The sequence below is a fragment of the Hyla sarda genome, chromosome 7 (genome assembly GCF_029499605.1).
Source record: "Hyla sarda isolate aHylSar1 chromosome 7, aHylSar1.hap1, whole genome shotgun sequence".
In the NCBI taxonomy this organism is placed as follows: domain Eukaryota; kingdom Metazoa; phylum Chordata; class Amphibia; order Anura; family Hylidae; genus Hyla; species Hyla sarda.
Window position 1 is genome coordinate 59,905,763 of NC_079195.1, and position 19,812 is coordinate 59,925,574.

General features: G+C 42.6%; 1 protein-coding gene across 5 annotated transcripts; it reads left to right on the forward strand.

The window, feature by feature from the left end:
- Positions 1–806: 806 nt before the first annotated feature.
- Positions 807–19,003, forward strand: LOC130281793 (glutathione S-transferase omega-1-like). 5 transcript variants are annotated; one of them, XM_056529411.1, is made up of 7 exons: positions 807–902; positions 7,392–7,451; positions 9,631–9,739; positions 10,653–10,875; positions 12,099–12,200; positions 16,245–16,351; positions 18,752–19,003. In XM_056529411.1, exons 2-7 carry the CDS (start codon positions 7,421–7,423, stop codon positions 18,906–18,908), a joined length of 729 nt encoding a protein of 242 aa, XP_056385386.1. In that variant the 5' UTR covers positions 807–902; positions 7,392–7,420; the 3' UTR covers positions 18,909–19,003. The 5 variants fall into 5 exon arrangements, with proteins under 5 accessions (XP_056385386.1, XP_056385391.1, XP_056385387.1 ...); XM_056529412.1 differs by lacking the exon at positions 807–902 and adding an exon at positions 910–970; XM_056529415.1 differs by lacking the exon at positions 807–902 and adding an exon at positions 1,517–1,564.
- The last annotated feature ends 809 nt before the right edge of the window (positions 19,004–19,812 follow it).

Below are 19,812 nucleotides of genomic sequence, written 5' to 3' on the forward strand. Positions count from 1 at the left end.
GAGCACCCCCCCTCTCCCCCCCCCCTTCCCTATAGGTAAATGCAGAGCACCCCCCCCCCCTTCCCTATAGGTAAATGCAGAGCACCCCCCCCCCTCTCTCCCCCTTCCCTATAGGTAAATGCAGAGTGTTCTGTACTCTTTACCTGTGCCAGGGTTAGCTGCTTCTTTGGACACCAGGTGAGGACATGTTACTTTTTTTTTTAGGACATTGTGTGTACTGTACAGGACCCTGAAGAAGCTCCTGTCCTCTACATAGACAGTGATTTACAGCTCTTCACAGAGCCCTGTACATAGAGCTTTAAAAAAGATCATAAATTAGGCCGACATACTGCATCCTGCATGTGCATGGAACGCTGACTCCGGCTGTCTCATTTTTCCCTGTATACGGTTTTCTGACCGGACCAAAAACCGTGGTATTAAGGTTTAAGGTCCGGTCAGAAAACCGTATACGGGGCAAAAATGAGACAGCCGGAGTCAGCGTTTGACTCCGGTCGGCTCATTGAAATGAATGGGGTTAGGGCTGGATCCAGCTGGGATACGGGAGCGGCCGGTTTTCGTCCCTCCCAACCGGATCCAGCAACCATACACTGCAAACGTAGTGTGAACCCACCCTTACACTAGTCCTGCAGGACCGACCCCTGAATTATTCTTACCCTACCTCCATCTCCTCCCCCGGAGTGAGGTGAGCGGTTCGATTTTTGCATGGGTTCGGAAATCTCACCTCACACCGTCCCAGACTGCTAGATGCTGGAGATGTAGGACCTGTGATGATGTCACCATCACATGTTGGGGCGGAGCTTAGCTGTGGAGGAGAGGAAAGATCGTGGTTGAAGGACCTGTGTGATGCTGTGGAGGAGGGGGGGCTGCGCTGGAGGAGACATGTCACATGTCACCCCAGTAAGGTAATTACATGGAAGGAGGTTTGTTACAGTGTGTCACCCCAGTAGTAAGGAGATTATATGAGTAGGAGGTTTGTTATAGTGTGTCACCCCAGTAGTAATGATATTACATTAGGGGAGAGTTTGTTACAGTGTGTCACCCCAGTAGTAAGGAGATTATATGAGGAGGAGGTTTGTTATAGTGTGTCACCCCAGTAGTAATGATATTACATTAGGGGAGAGTTTGTTACAGTGTGTCACCCCAGTAGAAAGGAGATGACATGAGGAGTAAGTTTGTTACAGTGTGTCACCCTAGTAAGGAGATAACATGGGGAGGAGGTTTGTTACAGTGTGTCACCCTAGTAAGGAGATTATATGATGAGTGGGTTTGTTACAGTGTGTCACTCTTATACTCCGTAGGGCAGGGAAGGTCCGGAGCCTGGACCTCAGTGAGGAAGAGAACTCAGCACAGGAGCCAGGGGTCAAGTCCTGGAAAAAACAGTGTGGGAACTCACCCAAGATTTCTAATACACTTACCAAGCCCCCCCCCCACACCCTTGACTTGACCCCTGGCTCCTGTGCTGAGTTCTCTTCCTCACTGAGGTCCAGGCTCCGGCGACAGAACTTCTTCAGCAAGTCGTACACGATAAGATGACACGGAAGTGGAAGCACTGCATCACTCTGAAGTATAGGATTAGAGATTACTGCACTTCCCTGCCCATATACAGTACTGTGAGTGGCGATGTGTACATCATACGCATCACCACTCATTTTACTTTCCTGGGAATTCATCTGAATCTCCTGGTTGCAGCTACGGGTTCAGATTTTTCCGCCCCTCCACTGCCTGTGCCCTAAGGTAGCTGCCTTGTGTTTGTGCGGGGCCTGAGCATGCACATGCTCTTTCTGCACCTTAAGGGGCTATGGAAAACGAAAGAAGCAATCTGATTGGTTGCTATGGGCAACTGCACCACTCTTCTTCTGCACAGGTTTTGATAAATCTCCCCCTATGTCCTCCACCTGCCTGACTTTCCTTATATAGGGTACACTGACCTGTGCCTAAGTAATAGTGTGATTTGTGTGGAGGTGTGTGTTCTTTTTTCACACAAAAAATAAAATACAATCCTTCAATACAATACATGTAACCTTACAATGATTCCTATAAAAATGACAACTTGTTCCTATTAAAAATACAATTTATCCTAGATAAAATTAGGTTTGTGACTGAGGGGTTCTGAATAGCCCCTTACACACCTGAGTTAGGCTGCATTCACACTACACTTGTTGATTATGGCTGCCGGATCGGGCTGGGAAATTTCAAAACCAGGAGCTCCTGTATTCCAGCCAGACCGGCGCCAAAACCCATACTTTAAAGGGGTACTCCACTGGCCAGCATTCGGGACATTTAGTTCCAAACACTGTGCTCGCGCTGCTGGGGTCGGCCCCGCTCCATTGTGACGCGTGCAAAGCGTTCGGAACTAAATGTTCCGAACGCTGGCCAGTGGAGTACCCCTTTAATGAGCCGACCTGGAGGGAGACAGTGACTCCCCGGTCGGCTCAATTTTGCCCCATATCTAGTTTTGTGACCGGACCTAAAACCGTAGTATTTTAAGTCCGGTCACAAAACGGGGATACTGGGCAAAAATGAGTCGACGTAGCAAACGTAGTGTGAATGCAGCCTTATGTGCCCAATAGATTTACTTGAGACATCATTCCACTTAGAAACAATTGAAGCCAGTGTGACCTTTACTTACATATCGATTTTAGCTCAATCTATTTGTGCACATTACACATTAACCTTATAACACATTTAATCAGAAGATTTGCTGTGTCATTTCCAATACTATTCAGATCATAATGCAAAAAATTTAGTCCTCATACAGCCCCATAGACAAAAAAACTAAATCTTATTTTGTTTAAAAGAAAGTTTGAGGTTTTTTTTAATAGTACAATAATAAATAATACAAAAGCTGTCACATTTGGTATAGCTGTAATCGATTGACTAACAGAATTAAGAGAACATGTCATTTTTACTGTAAAGATATAAAAACAAACCCCCCTAAGAATGTAAAAAATGGAGTTTAGCTTTTTTTTTTTTTTTTTTAGGAATAATTAAGAAATTAATGAGCATTTACCATGGTTACATAGAAACAAGGTAACAAAAATAAGTACCGTATTTTTCGCCCTATAGGACGCACCGGCATATAAGACGCACCCAATTTTAAAGGTGCAAAATCTAGAAAAAAAAAGATTCTGAACCCAACAAAACTACAACTCCCAGCATGCCCGGACAGCCGTTGGCTGTACGGGCATGCTGGGAGTTGTAGTTTTGCAACATCCGGAGGTCCGCAGGTTGAAGATTACTGGTATAGGAGGTAGTACTCATGTGTCCCCACCGCTCTGGAGCCGTCACCGCTCGTCACCGCTGCCCTGGATGTCGCTCCATCGCTGTCACCGCGTCCCGGGGTGTCCCCGATGCTCCGGGCGTCTTCTTCCCCGGGATCCACGCTCTCCGTCGCCGTCATCATGTCACTACGCACGGCGCTCCTATTGGATGATGGGACAGCGTGCGAGACGAAGTGATGACGTCGAAGGAGAGCTCCGACCATGCGGGGGATCCCGGCACAGAGCAGACACCGAGGAGGCAGGTAAGATCCCTCCCGGTGTCCTGTAAGCTGTTCGGGACGCCGCGATTTCACCGCGGTGGTCTCGAACAGCCGGGTTAGTGTTACTTTCCCTTCAGACGCGGTGGTCAGCTTTGATCGCCGCGTCTGAAGAGTTAATACAGGGCATCACCGCGATCGGTGATGTCCTGTATTAGCCGCGGGTCCAGGCCGTTGATGGCCGCAGGGATCGCTGCGATAGGTGTGTGTATTCGGCGTATAAGACGCACCAACTTTTTCCCATCAGTTTTGGGGAAGAAAAAGTGCATCTTATACGGCGAAAAATACGGTCAAAATGTGAAAGTAACATCTGGACATCAGACATAGTTTAGGTCACTAGTTGGAGAAACAAAATGGTATTCCTCTGTGTAAAGATGTAGCATGGGCTCGAAGTTTATGAAGCTGTAAGTCCAGAGTCAGCCGGTGTTCAGACCGATAACATGTTGTAGAAGAAGTCCAACGGATGATCAGGAGAATGACAAGAGAGTGCAGATTCCCAAGGGAAACATGGTAATGGTGGGGGGGAAGAGGGAGAAAGGGAATGGGGGTTAAAAGAATATTGAAAATTCGTTGGGCATATGTCCGCACATAATTATAGGTAAGATTAACATACGCTAGGACTCCTTGGGGACTTCCACTTCCCAGTTATTAGTCATTTAGTAGACATGGGAAGCTGAGCTCCTACAGTGCTAGAATGCCATGGATAGACATCTAGATCCAGTAATAGTAAGGCGGTGGAAGGGGAGAGGTCAGGCTGTAATCCTGCAAGGCATTTGATTACCAGATCTATTCCTCTCCAGAAGGGGCGAATGACAGGACATTCCCACAAGGTATGCAGGAGCGGACTAATATACCCACATTGTCTCCAACGTTAAGGATTCATGCGGCATAGATGCGAAGGGGTGAAGTACCACCGAAAGATGGTTTTACTATAGCTTCATGGTGGTTTGTTCTATGAAGGTACCAGAATACCAACCAATGTGTATGGAAAAAGGTTCTTCATAAGTCTCTTTCCCAACGTGACATATAATCAAATACAGTTGTAGACGTCTTGTCATTAAGGAAATCATAGAAAAATAGATTGAAAGAAGTCAGTGCGAAGAAAACTTCTAATCTGTAAGCTGTTACAGAAGAGCGAGGTATCGATACAGGTAGGGTTCTAAACAGGTAGAGGAGTTTCGGAAGGAAAAGCATCTTAAAGGCTGCCAGTCTGCCAAACCAGGAGAGGATATAGCATGCATACGATTGCATGGAGCTATGGGAAGGATTTGAGATTTAGTGATTTTAAGTTTATATTAAGATATATATATATATATATATATATATTTGTATTTATATTACTATATGTATTATTATATAGATATATTGCTAAGAGAATGTATTGTCTGGAACAATGCTGTCAGTGAAGATTGCGCATTCATCAGAGGATTACATTGTCAGCAAATAATGCAAGTTTGTGTTCCGATTCAACTATTACAATGCCCGGAATCTTGGAATTGAGGCGTATAGCTTGTGCTAATGGCTCTATCGTCAATAGGAAAATCAATGGTGACAGGGGCCAACCCTGCCGCGTGGCATTCGATAGAGTGAACCGGCTGGACAGTGCTCTGTTGGTAAACACACTTGCCACTAAATTCAAGTTTAAGGCACGAATGACCAAAATATCCAGCCCGAGGTCCCAAACCCCTCTAAGGCAGAAAATGCGTATTGCCAGTTTTCACAATGTTGCAGCAGAGATATTGAGGGAGATTTATCAAAGCTGTCTATGTCCCGCATCAATATAGACCAAACTACAGAGGGTTAGTCCAGTCTATTGTGCACCTAATTTATCAAAAGTCACACGGCTCTTGATAAATTCTGTGCACAAACTTCGGGATCTATGCTTTAGACTGTATTTAATCCTGCTCCAGTATGGTCTGACATTTCAGTCTACTTTCGCTGAAAAGTCGCTTTTGATAAATTCAGCACCAATGCATTTTTCCGTCTAAAATAGAGTAGAATGCATCCTGTTCTAAAAATCCTCTAAAGCAAAAGTCGCAGAAAAGTCGCACATATTTAGACTGCGACTTTCTGTGCGACAAATTTAGACAGGAAAAACCACCAGTCTAAATCCTTTAATAAATCTCTACCATTGAGTTTTGCTTTTTTTCGATTTAACCCGAACAAATCGTTTTTTTTCTTAGCTTTACAGTACATTCTATGGTAAAATGAGTGATGTCATTACTAAGTACAATTTGTCCCGCTTAAAATAAGCTCTCATATGGCTCTGTGAATGGAAAAATAAAAATGTTATGACTCTTAGGCCACATTAACACAGCAGGCTAGGGCCTTAACCTGTTCAGGACGTGGGGTGTATGCATACGCCCTGCATCCTGAGTCCTTAAGGACGTAGGGCGTATGCATATGCCCGTGGAAATTCCGGTCCCTGCCGCTAGCCAGTTGGGGATGGGACCGGGATGCCTGCTGGAATCATTCAGCAGGCATCCCGGTACATCGCCAAGGGGGGTCCTGAGACCCCCCCCATGTCGGCGATCGCAGAAAATCGCATGTCAATTCAGACATGCGATTTTCTGCTATTCTGGGCTGATCAGAATCAGTGACAGTCCCGATCTTCCTGAGGGATAGGAGCGAGGTCGCAGTGCTGCGATCTCCTCCTATCCCCTGCCATTGGTCAGAACTGAATTCTGACCAATGGCAGTGCAGGACAATGGGTTGCCATGGCAACCCCCAGTTCTGCCCACCCCTGGATGTCGGGCAGAACGGGGGGAGAAGATGGAGGCCTTTACCTGAGGACCAGATGCGATGGGGCCCGGCGATCATCAGAGACATCAGTGGAGATCAGGAGATCACGGCGCAGGTAGGGAAATGACGGTGGGGGGAGGAAGGGGGCAGTAAGCGATATTTACTGCTGCCCTTCCTAGTGGGTGCCAAACTGCAACTCCCAGCATGCCCAGACAGACAAAGGCTTTCTGGGCATGCTGGGAGTTGTAGTTTTGCAACATCTGGAGGGTCACAGTTTGGAGACCACTGTTACAGTGGTGCCCAAACGGTGGCCCTCCAGATGTTGCCAAACTACAACTTTCAGCATGCCTAGACTGCCCAGGCATGCTGGGAGTTGTAGTTCTGTAACATCTGTCCCTTCAGATTTTGCAATTTTCATGACATTTTTGAAAATTGATGCTCTACTTTGAAGCCCTCTAATTTTTTCAAAAAGTAAAAATATGTCCATTTTATGATGCCAACATAAAGTGGACATATTGTATTTGTGAAGAAAAATATAATTTATTTGGAATATCCATTTTCCTTACAAGCAGAGAGCTTCAAAGTTAGAAAAATGCTAAATTTTCATAATTTTCATGACATTTGGGGATTTTTCACCAAAAAAGGATGCAAGTAAGGACGAAAATTTACCACCAAAATAAAGTAGAATATGTCACGAAAAGAACAATCTCAGAATCAGAATATTCGTTAAAAGCGTTTTAGAGTTCTTAATGCGTAAAGTGATGGTGGTCAGAATTGCGAAAAAGGGCTCAGTCCTCAAGATGAAAAATGCCTGCATCCTTAAGGGGTTAAAAGGGGAGGAGGAAAAAACAATAAGGCATAAATTAAAATTGATTGTGTCTTCAAGTCCAAAACAGGCCCTTAAGGGGTTAACCATTAGTTGGGAGGGGAGGAGGCTGGTTTAGACACATAGATATAGACTGCAGGAAGAGTGTCTCACATACAGGCTTCCTTCTGGTATGTCAGGCTGTATATACACAGAGCTGAGGTGTATATATATATATATATATATATATATATATATATAATATATCATTTTTTTTTATTCACTCTCTCTTTGCGTCTTATACAGGTATCTCCAGTGACTGACAATCTGCAGCAATGACCGGATCACAGAGGAGTTTAGGGAAGGGTAAGTGTATGTAATGAACCTTATGGGAATTGGGGCTTTTGCTGTAATAGATGGATCGGTGACTAAGCACGCACATCTGCATGTTACTTAATATTGTCTATGGCTTATGTTTTGTAAGAGTTACAAGCCTGGGCCCAGACTGCGTGATCTTTATGCAAACTGATTCTATTTGTATCTGTTACATATAAGTGGATGTTGCTATAAAGCGGAATGTGCCAGAATGTTTGTAGTGTTGTCTATGTGTCTACAGAGCTGGTTTTGTGGTTTGGCGCAGCTCATGTGATATAGCAGAGTGTTATCTGGGGAGAACTTAAATTATAAGGCTGGATAATCACTTTACAGGACACTCTGGTGTGGAGCTTCCCCCTTATACTGACTCTACAGCTTGGACACATTGATACATTTTTGGTTATAGCAGTGTTTCCCAACCAGGGTGCCTCCAGCTGTTGCAAAACTACAACTTCCAGCATTCCCGGACGGCCTTCAGTTGTCCTCACAAGGGAAGTCCAAATGTCTCATTTACAGTTTAAAGAAATGTACAGATCAACCATAGACCTACTTAGGTTTCTTATCTTAATAAGAAAGGGAAATTCATGAGGAACATTGGGGTGTTGCGAAACACACATGAACCCCAATAGGCCAAGCCATTAGAGTGCAAAAACTAACGCAATTTCATTTATAAAGTTTTGAAAAACCTGATATGGTGGATTCGCCAACATTTTCCCCCAAAATTTTTTTTGGGTCTGAATTTATTTGCGGCGAATCGCTTTTAAAAACGGCTATTTCTGGCCTACAGAGAGCCTGAATTGGGGTGTAGAACACTTTTCTTTGCTGTAACACGCATAAGGATTGTGCTGGGTTAGGGAAATAATTATTTAGTATGACAGATTCTTTTGGAAATGTCCTTCATGCCATGAAAATGTAGTGACAAGAGTTTCCTTCCATTCTGGACTTCTTACCTGGCTTTTATGTATAGCAATTATTTTAAGTAATATTAATATTAAATATTATTTAAAAACTTACAAGCTACTTTTCATAAATTATAAAATGTCCTTAAAGTCTAAGTGCTAAACATTGTTACATGATGTGCATTACAGACAGAGCTGTAACTAGCTGTCTTTGCTCCTGATGTGCCCCCCCCCCCATTTAGCTTGAGTGATTCAATTTGCTCAAAAGGTATAATGTTGAATAAAACTACCTTTTGTATTAATCTAAACATAAATGTTTCTGATATTTAAAGGGGTACTCTAATTTAAAGGGATGTCTAATCACTGGGGTCCTGCCGCTGGGGCCCCCCTGCGTTCTCCGCTGCAGCACACCAGTCATCCGATGCAAGGAGCAAACTCTGCTCTGTACCGGATGACTGGCGACTACAGCTGCCACCCCCCCTCCCCTCCCCTCCATTAATGTCTTAGAGGAGGCATGACTGCTTCATACTAGCTCTAAGCTTCCGTGTTCTGGATGCTGCCACTGCCTGCCCGGAGATTACGACATCTTATGGATAGGGGATAAGATGTTTTGCAGCAGAGTACTCTTTTAAGGGCCAGTCCTCATGGCTGAAATTCTGCCGCACAGACCACTAACAAATTTCCACAGCAGTAATACAAGATTTAAGCCCTGCCAAAAAAATGTACATGTTCATTGAGGGCTATGAAGACAACTGGTGCCAGAAAGTGAAACATATTTATAAATTGCTTCTAATAAAAAAATCTTTATCCTTCCAATACTTATTAACGGCTGTATAGCAGAGTTTATATTGTTTTTTTTCCCAGTGCTCTTGTTTACACCTCCTGTCTTTATCAGGAACTGTGCAGAGCAACATAGGTTCGCTATGGGATTTGCTCCTGTTCTGGACTGTTCCTGATACGGACAGAGGTGTCGGCAGAGAGCCCCGTGGACAAAAAAATAGAACTTTCTCTGTAATATATAGCAGTTCATAAGTACTGGAAGGATAAATATTTATTTATTTTTAATAGAAGTAATATACAAATCTGTTTAACTTTCTGGCACCAGTTGATATAAAATAAAATAAAATATATATATATTCCTGTGTAGTAGAGGATATGATGGTTTCTAATAGCAAATTTATGGGTCAGGCCTTTGGTGGCCCCTTTCTTCTGAGGTAAGACTAGTTTTCCTTTACACTACCTGTTATCTGTATATTGTATGTTTTTTACAGGCAGCGCTGCCCCTGGACCGGTACCAGAAGGTCTGATCCGTCTTTACAGCATGAGGTTCTGTCCCTTTGCCCAAAGAGCAAGACTTGTCTTGACTGCCAAAGGAATCAAGTAGGCACATAATGTTATATAGTTTCTTGACAAAATATGTTGTTTTTGTAATGTTTTGTTTCAATTTTAAGTTGCAGACTTTGCATCTGTGGTGGCCCAGCATGGGAGATGCTGCTCTGTACCCTTGCTGTCAGGCAGCCTCCTTCAGTGTCCCCAGGGCCCCTTGCACCTGTTTCCCCCCCCCCCCCCCCCTGTACATTTGTTCACACTGTTCTGCAGTGTATTGTATTATAAAATGTGTTGTATCTTTAAGAGTTATGTCATGTGATTGTTATCCAGGAGGTATCAGTGACCAGGTGATCCCAAGAGTGACCTATGGGCTCCCTGCTAGTCTCCCCCATATAAGCCCTGGGTGGAGCTTCTCTCTCTTGCTTCCTGCTGAGGTCCAGTGCAGTCGTGCCTAGTGTGTGTGTCCAGAGTGTTGGAGGCCTCAAAGTCCAGTCCTGCAGACACCATCAATTCAAGTAATCTAAAGTCAAAGCTTTATGAGTCAAGTCAGTCCCTGTCATCTGTCAAATCAGCATGGTCTGCATTCAATTGTCCAGTCCTACTACAAGTCCCAGTAATACCTTAAGATCTCTGCATCACTGGTCACCTCATTGGGCCCTGGCTGAACTGTATAGACTTTACCACCTGTCTACCCTCAGTAAAGCTACCATTGTCCGTAACTTGGCATCAGTCTTTATTGCCCCCGTGCCTAGCCCAGGATCCAGCAGTATACCTTTGGGTGGATTTAGGCTAAACCACGCCCTGGTGTCAAGAATACAAGGGGTTAATGCCATCTGCCCTTAATGTAATAACATCCCTCATCACACCCCGCTACCACACACCTCTAAAGACCTTCTTTATATTGTTTGTCATTCAACCATAGTAGTGTAAAACCTCTGTATAACAGGTTCTATTTTCTGTTCAGACATGAAGTCATCAACATTAACCTTAAAAACAAGCCGGACTGGTTTTTTGAGAAAAGTCCCCAGGGGGTGGTGCCATCTCTTGAGACCCCAGATGGTAAAATCATCTATGAATCTCCAATAGTTTGTGATTACCTGGATGAAGCCTATCCCGGGAAAAAGCTGACTCCAGCAGATCCCTATGAGAAAGCACAAGAGAAGATGATTCTGGAACAATTCTCTGGGGTAGGACATCTGACTTTTGTTATATAATGTCAAACATTCAGTGTTACAGGGCACCTCTCATCTGAAGCCTGCAGCAGGATCCCAGCAAAGACTGCTTGCAACTCTATGGTCTGCTGCGGAAGTATGTGGAATGGCCGGAAGTCTCATAGAATTGTATTGCAATGGGATTGTGTGGGACTGCCAACAGTTCCATATCCTGCACACTTTAGCAGTGGACTATGGAGATACTGACAGTTTTGCTAGGACCCTGCTGTGGATTTCAGATGAAAGGTACGTTAAGGTTAGAAAACCATGGCTCCTTTATTAGAAGACAGCACCACACCTGTCTACAGGTTATGTGCAGTATTGCAACTGAGCATCACTTGCTTCAATGGAGCATTAGGAGACATGATGTTCTCACTCTGGACAAACTGTTTAAAGTTCTTTTGCATTAAGTTGCAAGCTAAGATATTCACAATATGAAAACTGGCTTAAAGAGGTTCTCCACCATAAGGTGATTTTAGTATGTACCTGGCAGACAGTAATGGACATGCTTAGGAAGGATCTGTGCTTGTCTTGGGGCTAAATGGCTATGTTGTGAGATTACCATAATACTATGGCTATGGTTTTTGAGATCTGGTATTTCCTGTTCGAGTTTTCTTATTTTGTCTACAAATCCCATAATTCCACTTTCCTCCCACACATCAGCCACCTCACCCTTTGAAACATAAATGAGCTGCATCCATTCAAAAGACCTGTGGTTTTCAATCAGGGTGTCTACAGCTGTTGCAGATTGAAATCTCTCCACCCATTGAAGCAGACGGCTCCCTGTCATCAGCTGACTAGTGAGTCTGGTCTCGGCTGCATTGCCACCTGGGAAAAATCTGAGACAATAGTGATTTTGTATGCTGTTAAAAATATAAATATTGGGGTGAAAAACCACATTGTGAGAAAACCATCACACACAGGTACAGACACTATATTATGAATTACACCAACATTACAGCCCCTGTAGCATAGTCAAATAAGATTTCCCTGAATACCCCTTTTAAGGAACTCTTTTTCAGAGTTGAAGGAAAGGTATTTTGAAATATAATGGCACCGTACTAAAGCGCAAGTTTGCGTGTGTGTGTGTGTGTGTGTGTGTGTGTGTGTTTTTTATTTTTTTTTCTCTCTTCGGTTAGGGAAATGTACTATTGATACCAAAAAAGACAAGTAACACAGTTGTATATGTTTGACTTCAGGTTACCACTGCCATGTATAAGATTTTGTTTGCCAAAAACGATAATCAAGATGTAACCGAATTAAAGGCGCAATTTTTTGAGAAATTTAAAAAACTTGAAGAGGTAAGTAATGTGTCTGTCTGCCCTGTAAGATACGATGCAGAAAGATCCTGGTGAATTGATGAACCAACTTAACTCTTTTGTCAACATGCAATAAAGCAGCCATCTTCAAAAAATAAATTAAATAAATGTAAAATTTTTAACCCCTTGCAGTAACATGTCATTTTACCCAAAAATGCACGGCGAAACGGAAAAAAAAATCATTGTGCGACAAAATCGAAAAAAAAAACGCCATTTTGTAACTTTTGGGGGCTTCCGTTTCTACGCAGTGCATATTTCGGTAAAAATTACACCTTATCATTCTGTAGGTCCATACGGTTAAAATGATGCCCTTGTATATAGGTTGGATTTTGTCGCACTTCTGGAAAAAATCATAACTACATGCAGGAAAATTTATAAGTTTAAAAATGTCATCTTCTGACCCCTATAACTTTTTTATTTTTCCACGTACAGGGCGGTCTGAGGACTCATTTTTTGCGCCGTGATCTGAAGTTTTTATCGGTATGATTTTTGTTTTGATCGGACTTTTTGATCACTTTTTTATTCATTTTTTAATGGTATAAAAAGTGACCAAAATACGCTTTTTTGGACTTTGGAATTTTTTTGCGCGTACGCCATTGACCGTGCTGTTTAATTAATTATATATTTTTATAGTTCGGACATCTAAGCACGCGGCGATACCACATGTTTGTTTTTATTTTTACACTGTTTTTTTTTTTTTTTTTTTATGGGAAAAGGGGGGTGATTCAAAGTTTTATTAGGGAAGGGGTTAAATGACCTTTAACACTTTTATATATATATATATATATATATATATATATATATATATATATATATATATATATATATATATATATATATATATATATATATATATATATATATATATATATATATATATATATATATATATATATATATATATATATATTTATTATATAAATTTTTTTTTTTTTTTTTGCAGTGTTATAGGTCCCATAGGGACCTATAACACTGCACACACTGATCTCTCATCCTGATCACAGGTGTGGATTAACACGCCTGTGATCAGTGTTATCGGCGCTTGACTGCTCCTGCCTGGATCTCAGGCACGGAGCAGTCATTCGATGATCAGACACCGAGGAGGCAGGAAAGGGCGATTTCACCGCAGCGGTCCCGAACAGCCCGACTGAGCAGCCGGGTCACTTTCGCTTTAGAAGCGGCGGTCAGCTTTGACCGCCGCTTCTAAAGGGTTAATACCACACATCGCTGCGATCGGCGATGTGTGGTATTAGCCGCGGGTCCTGGCCATTGATGAGCGCCGAGACCGACGCGATATGATGCGGGATCGCGGCGCAATCCCGCTTCATATCGCAGGAGCCGGCGCAGGACGTAAATATACGTCCTGCGTCGTTAAGGGGTTAAACTGTGTGGGTTCCATATTTTCTCATGATTAGCCAGATACCTACCTAGCAGCAACAGCCTGATGTTACCAGGGTGGGCATGGACCATTGTTTATTGGTCCTCCCCAGCCTAAATAATGTAGCCTGTTTACAGGGCACTCTTATGTTAGCCTGTTACCAGCTAGGCCCAGAAGGGTGATTTTTGTAAAGCTCTGGGCCTGTTTGTAGTGCCTCTTGCTAGTACCCCGTGTGGTGGGTACCGGAGTCGAGTAAAAATGTAGGGCTAGGAGTTGGTTTCCACTACTAAGTCTATAAAGTAAATTTAAAAAAAAAAAACACACGTTTATTTTTTGTCCAAAAAAACACTCCCATGTTAACAATTTTGTTGGAGGGGAAAAAATTAAAATGAGGCGAAAAGAAATTCCTCAAAATGGGAAAGTATATTTTGGGTCCTCTTCCCTGGGGGAGATAGCACATTTTATCTTTTTGTGGATTGTTAGGCTAGGTTCACACAGAACTCCCGTGCCGGATTCCGCTGCAGCAGAGACCCCTTGAATTCAAACGGATTCTGCTGCTCTTTTCTCACAGATGAATTTCTGTGCCAGATGTTTCCGGCATGGAAAATACAATTTCCGTGTCCGCACAAATAATGAACATGTTCATTCTTTGTGCAACTGCATAGAATGCATAGCAGTCTGAGACGGCACATTCCTGTACAGTCCTAACTACGACAGATTATGCCGGCAATCTCAAATGTCCGCATGGAGATTCTCCTTGCGGACATTCCGGCATGTGAATGTAGCCTTTAGAGAGATCTTAGGAAAGATGTGCTCTGCTGAGCTGTTATAGAATGAAATGTTCATATACTGTGCTAGCACAGGTGCTGTCTGTGTCCACCTTTCCAGAATGCTGTGGGCCCACGCTGGCTAAAATGTGCTTCCTATTTTCACTAGGTGGCACTTAGACTCTTGGCTGGCTTCTGTTATGTGAAGCACGCTCAGGAGCTGAGCGCGCTTCATACCCGGCATGTCCCAGTTGCTATCAGCAGCCAGGACCCGCAGCTAATACCGGACATTGCTGATCGGGCTGATGTCCGGAATTAACCCTTTTAGAGGCCGAGATTAAAAGTTGATTGCGTTGTCTAAAACGGGAGAAAACTGTTGCTGGTTAGCTCAGTGGGCTGTTCGGGATGCTCCGATTTCTTCACGCGGTCCTAAACAGCTGACGGGGAGTCTTCTTCCCATGCTTCCCACTGTCCGATCATCACTCTGCTGCTCCATGCCTGAGATCCAGGCTGGAGCAGCAGAGCACTGATCAATGCTATGGCATAGCATTAATCAGTGTATGCAATATGGGGACTAAAGGTGTAATAATAAAAGTTTGAATCACCACCCCACCTTTCCCATAAAAAAGTAAACAAAAATAAATGTGGTATCGCCGTGTGCAGAAATGTTCAAACTGTAAAAATATAATGTTAGTTTACCACATGGTCAATGGCGTACATGTAGTAAAAAAAAAAAAAAAAAAAAAAAAAATTCCAAAATTGTGTATTTGTGGTCACTTTGATCGCTTTTTATCCATTTAAGGTTTGCAAAGTCCCATCAAAACAAAAAATAGTACAGATAAAAACTTCAGATCACGGCACAAATGAGCCCTCATACAGCCCTGTATAAGGAAAAATTAAGTTCTATAGGGGTCAGAAGATGACAATTTTGCATATACTAATTTTGGTGCATGTAGTTATAATTTTAAGTAGTAAAATACAATAAAACCTATATATAAATAGGTATCCGTGTAACCGTATGAACCTACAGAACAAAAATATGGTATAATTTTCACCGAAAAGTGCACTGCATATAATCGGAATCTCCCAAAATTAACAAAATAAATATATATATATATATATATATATATATATATATATATATATATATATATATATATATATATATATATATATATATATATATATATATATATATATATATATATATATATATATATATATATATATATATATATATATATATATATATATTTTTTTTTTATATATTTATTTTTTCAATTTTTTTCCCACACAAATTTTACACAATTTTTTTTTTTTTTTTCTGTATTCGCCATAAATTTTGTGGTGAAATGATTGCTGTCATTTGGTGGTGCAAAAAGTAAGCCCTCATATGAGTCTGTAGGTGAAAAATTGAAAGCTAATTTAGGTAAGGAAGAAACTAAAGTGCAAAAGAGAAACCCGTGGCTCATAAGGGGTTAAGATATTATGGCATGCTTTATTCTGGAGGCAGTATGGAGTGGTACACAAATGCTGTCACGCCCCCTCCCATAGGCTTGCATTGAGGGGGCAGAGCATGATGTCACACAGGGTGGAGCCTTGAGGTCACAACGCTCCGGCCCCGTGATCAACAGTAATCAGACCCGGAGCGAACACGCTCCGGGGACTGATTTTAAACGGTGTGCGACGTGCAAGATCACGGGGGTCCCCAGTGGCGGGACCCCCGCAATCAAGCATCTTATCCCCGGAGTATCCCTTTAACTTCAGGGCGGACCACCATCTACTGGTCACAGTACAGTACCACCTTCCCTCGCACCCTGCCCCTTAATCAAATCTAGCTTCACACTTAATTTTGGAAATTCTTCGTAATTTTATCTACAGGCACTGGCCAAGAGGAAAAGCCCTTACTTTGGTGGACAATCGGCATCTATGATCGATTACATGATCTGGCCTTGGTTTGAACGGTTTACTGTTTTTGATATTGAAGAGTAAGTAAGACAAAACATATGGTAAATTTTTTGACGTTTAAGTCGCACATTTTGACACAAATGTGACTAACCGTATTGCTGTCAAGTTTGATGAAATCAATGCCCGCTCGTAGCTGGTCACCACCATGATTGTTTGGTTTGTCTTCTCCATCATGGAAGCAGAACAGAAGAGTGGTGCCATGTGAAGGTAATGGTGTCTGTTGGGTTTCTATCATGGAGTCCCCTATTTTTATCTGACAAAACAGAGCTACATGATGCGTTATTTTGTCTAATATTTTTGAATCTGATACTGAGGCTTCTAAGACAATTGGGAACAAAGCCTTTTCTTACAGAGCTCTGTTTCCTACACTGAAAACAACTATATTCACTTTCCTGCCCTAGGTTTTAACCTTTTTCAGCCTCTAGTTGTAAACAATTGCGTTCTCCTTGATTAACAGCTCTAAAAAAAAATTTGAGAAGGGGATGAAGTGAGGACCTCTGGCCAACTTCCCCTAAAAATCAATGTTGCTGTCATTAAATAGCTAAGGGGTTCCCTGATCACACACTTTAAATGGGCACTGTCATGAAGTACAAAAATTGATATGTTGTAGTACTTAAGTACTACAACATATCTCTAATATACTTTAATTAAAAAAAGTGATTTTAAATAAATAAATTTTTTAAAATTACTTTTAAATTCGGCCACTAGGGGTCGCCCTCCTAGTGGCCGAATGCATTCAGCAGTGACGTCACCACTGAATTTTGACTCGTTTCAGCCTGGCAATGAGTTGAAATTCAGGCTCGGCTGTGCTCGCTCCCTCCCGCCTGTCAAACAGGCAAGAGCGAGCACGCTGATAGCTGGGGCTGCGCGCATTGGCCAGCAACACGCACGCGGCCCTGCCCGCCCGCCCCCGTTACCCTGTCCGGAGGCAGCGCGAGCACTCATTGCTGCGCTGATCCTCCGGATGGGTAAGTCTGATCTGAGGTCTTATATTAGCCGGTGTGAGGTGGACACATGGATCTACGGGGCAGCAAAAAACCACCTCACACCGGCAGTAATATCGTGCACGGCAGGCCGGCGTTGCTCCTCTACTCCTCCTCCCTGGATAGCAAATGCACAGCTAAACAGGGAGGAGGAGACCCCGGAGCTGCCTGCCGTGCTATTGGCAGATCATCTATGCGCGCTCCTGACAGGAGCGCTGCATAGACTATCTGAGGGCGGAAGCAAGCGCCCAGCAAGGCATCAGTGACGTCGTACCTGCTGGGAAGCACTGCTTCCTGCCCTGCTTGATAGAGCAGATTTAGAAGTGCTAAATCTGCTCTATTAAAGCGATTTTAAAATGTTTTTAAAGCCAAGTAGGGGGTTAGGGCTAGATTACTAATGGGTAGGGACATATTAGATTATATATAACTTGGTGGGAGCTACACTTTAAGATGGGCAGGAACTTAATTTTTATAATAGGAGTAAATATCAGGTAATGGGTGGAATTATATCGTCAGGGGGTGTGAATATTGTACATTGAGGGGCATGTATTCCTATTACACACCCCCTGCCTGTAATGTCATATTAAAGGGATTTTCCAAGACTTTGTGTCACTACACCCAGATGTACACAGTGGAAAATGAAGCATGAAGAAGATATTCAGCTCACCTCCCACTGGTCTTGCACCGAGCGTCGGCCTAACCCAGCCTGATACGTAGTATAATAAAGAGAGATCTTGATCAAGCAATTCCGTAAAACTTGGGCTTTATTTGTATCCAATATTAAAATTCAGCAATGAACATAGCACACACGATTCACCACCTAGCCAGTGTAACACTGCACACATGGACGCGTTTTGTGCACATGCGCACCCTTGATCACTACACCCAGATGTACACAGAGCACACATCTCTGTAGGTTTAGTGGCCATTGAAGTAAACAGGAGTTGACCTACAGTAACACAGTACGGCCACTACATGATGAATGAAGCCACATGCTTCTGGCTTTGCCTTACAGCTGATCGGAGGTGTTGCTGGCTGCCAGACAGCACCTCACCGATCAGATATTGACGTCCTGGCCACTGATCCCTGGAATACCACTTTAATGTACTTAAATGGCTAATTGATACAGTATATGTTCATGCACAGTTGCCTAAAATATTGGGGCAAATCTTCTTACATTCTCTTTTTATATAAGATAAATCTAAACCAGGAAAGTGAATGATGCATCTGTCTCTTAGTCTCAATGACTAGACATACAGTATTTTTAGACCCTGAAGTGTAATCGTATACCAGCTATTGGTAGGGTTGCTTTATGTCAATGGCTTGAACATATCTTGGTGCATTTTAGACCACACACCCCTTGCTAAGTGTGATCCAAAAAATGTTTTAAAAGGCATTTTATATATTTTTTTTATTTTTTCCCAACCATTTCTCTAGGTATCTGGAGAAAGTGCCAAATATCAGTGCCTGGCAGAAGCTGATGTTGCAGGACCCGTCTGTGAAAGAGACCTATACAGAGCCGGATGACCTCCTCAGCTTTATGAAACTCTATTTTCAGGACAGTGTAGATGCAGTTGATTATGGCCTTGAGTAATGTAACCGATATCTGTGATCTCTATTTTGTGCCTTTAAAATATTGTCTTATTTTGTCATTACCTCAAAGCACTTGTCTGATTAAATACATGTTTTCAATCACTGATGTTTCAGTTTATGTTCAATATACAACAGAAGGGTAAGCGGTCATTGTTATATTTCCCAGCAGGATTAGGACGATTTGATCTGAGCCTCCAAAGCTATACCCTGGAAGGAGAACTACAATTTACTTACTAAGAATGTAGCGAATCCTTTTACATGGAAAAAGAGTAACTGCATATAATAGTACTTGGAGACCCCAAACAAAAATCCAAATCCAATTGCCTTGAAGTTATTCTGAACAATAACTTCTTAAAGGAGAACTCCACTGCACAGCTTTTGGAACAAACTGTTCTGACCGCTGGAGCTGGGAGCTTGTGACATCATAGCCCTGCCCTCTCATGATGTCACGCCCTGCACCCTCAATGCAAGTCTCTGGAAGGGGGCGTAATGGCATGAGGAGGCGGGGCTATGACATCACGAGCTTCTGGCTCCAAGGTTTAGAACAGTTTGTTCTAAAGGCTGAGCAGTGGAGTACTTATTTAAAGTACAATTAAACCATTTACTACAGAAACTCAGAACATCAATGGGTAGGAAGAATCCTCCCTCACATGCATATCTGTTTTATTGGGCAATTTGAACATCAATATCGTACTTACACAAAAATCTTGTGTGTATTTTGTCTAGAAATACTACAACGATGACTTATTTATTGTGGAATGGTGACACTAATGAAATGATTTGTAATCACCGTACCTGATAACTGGAGCATCTCCCTGACTCCTAAATTCTCAAACCAAGAGATCCATGTTCTAGATTTCTTCACAGATGATGAGAAAATCAAGGGGGTCACAGTCTTCAAAAAT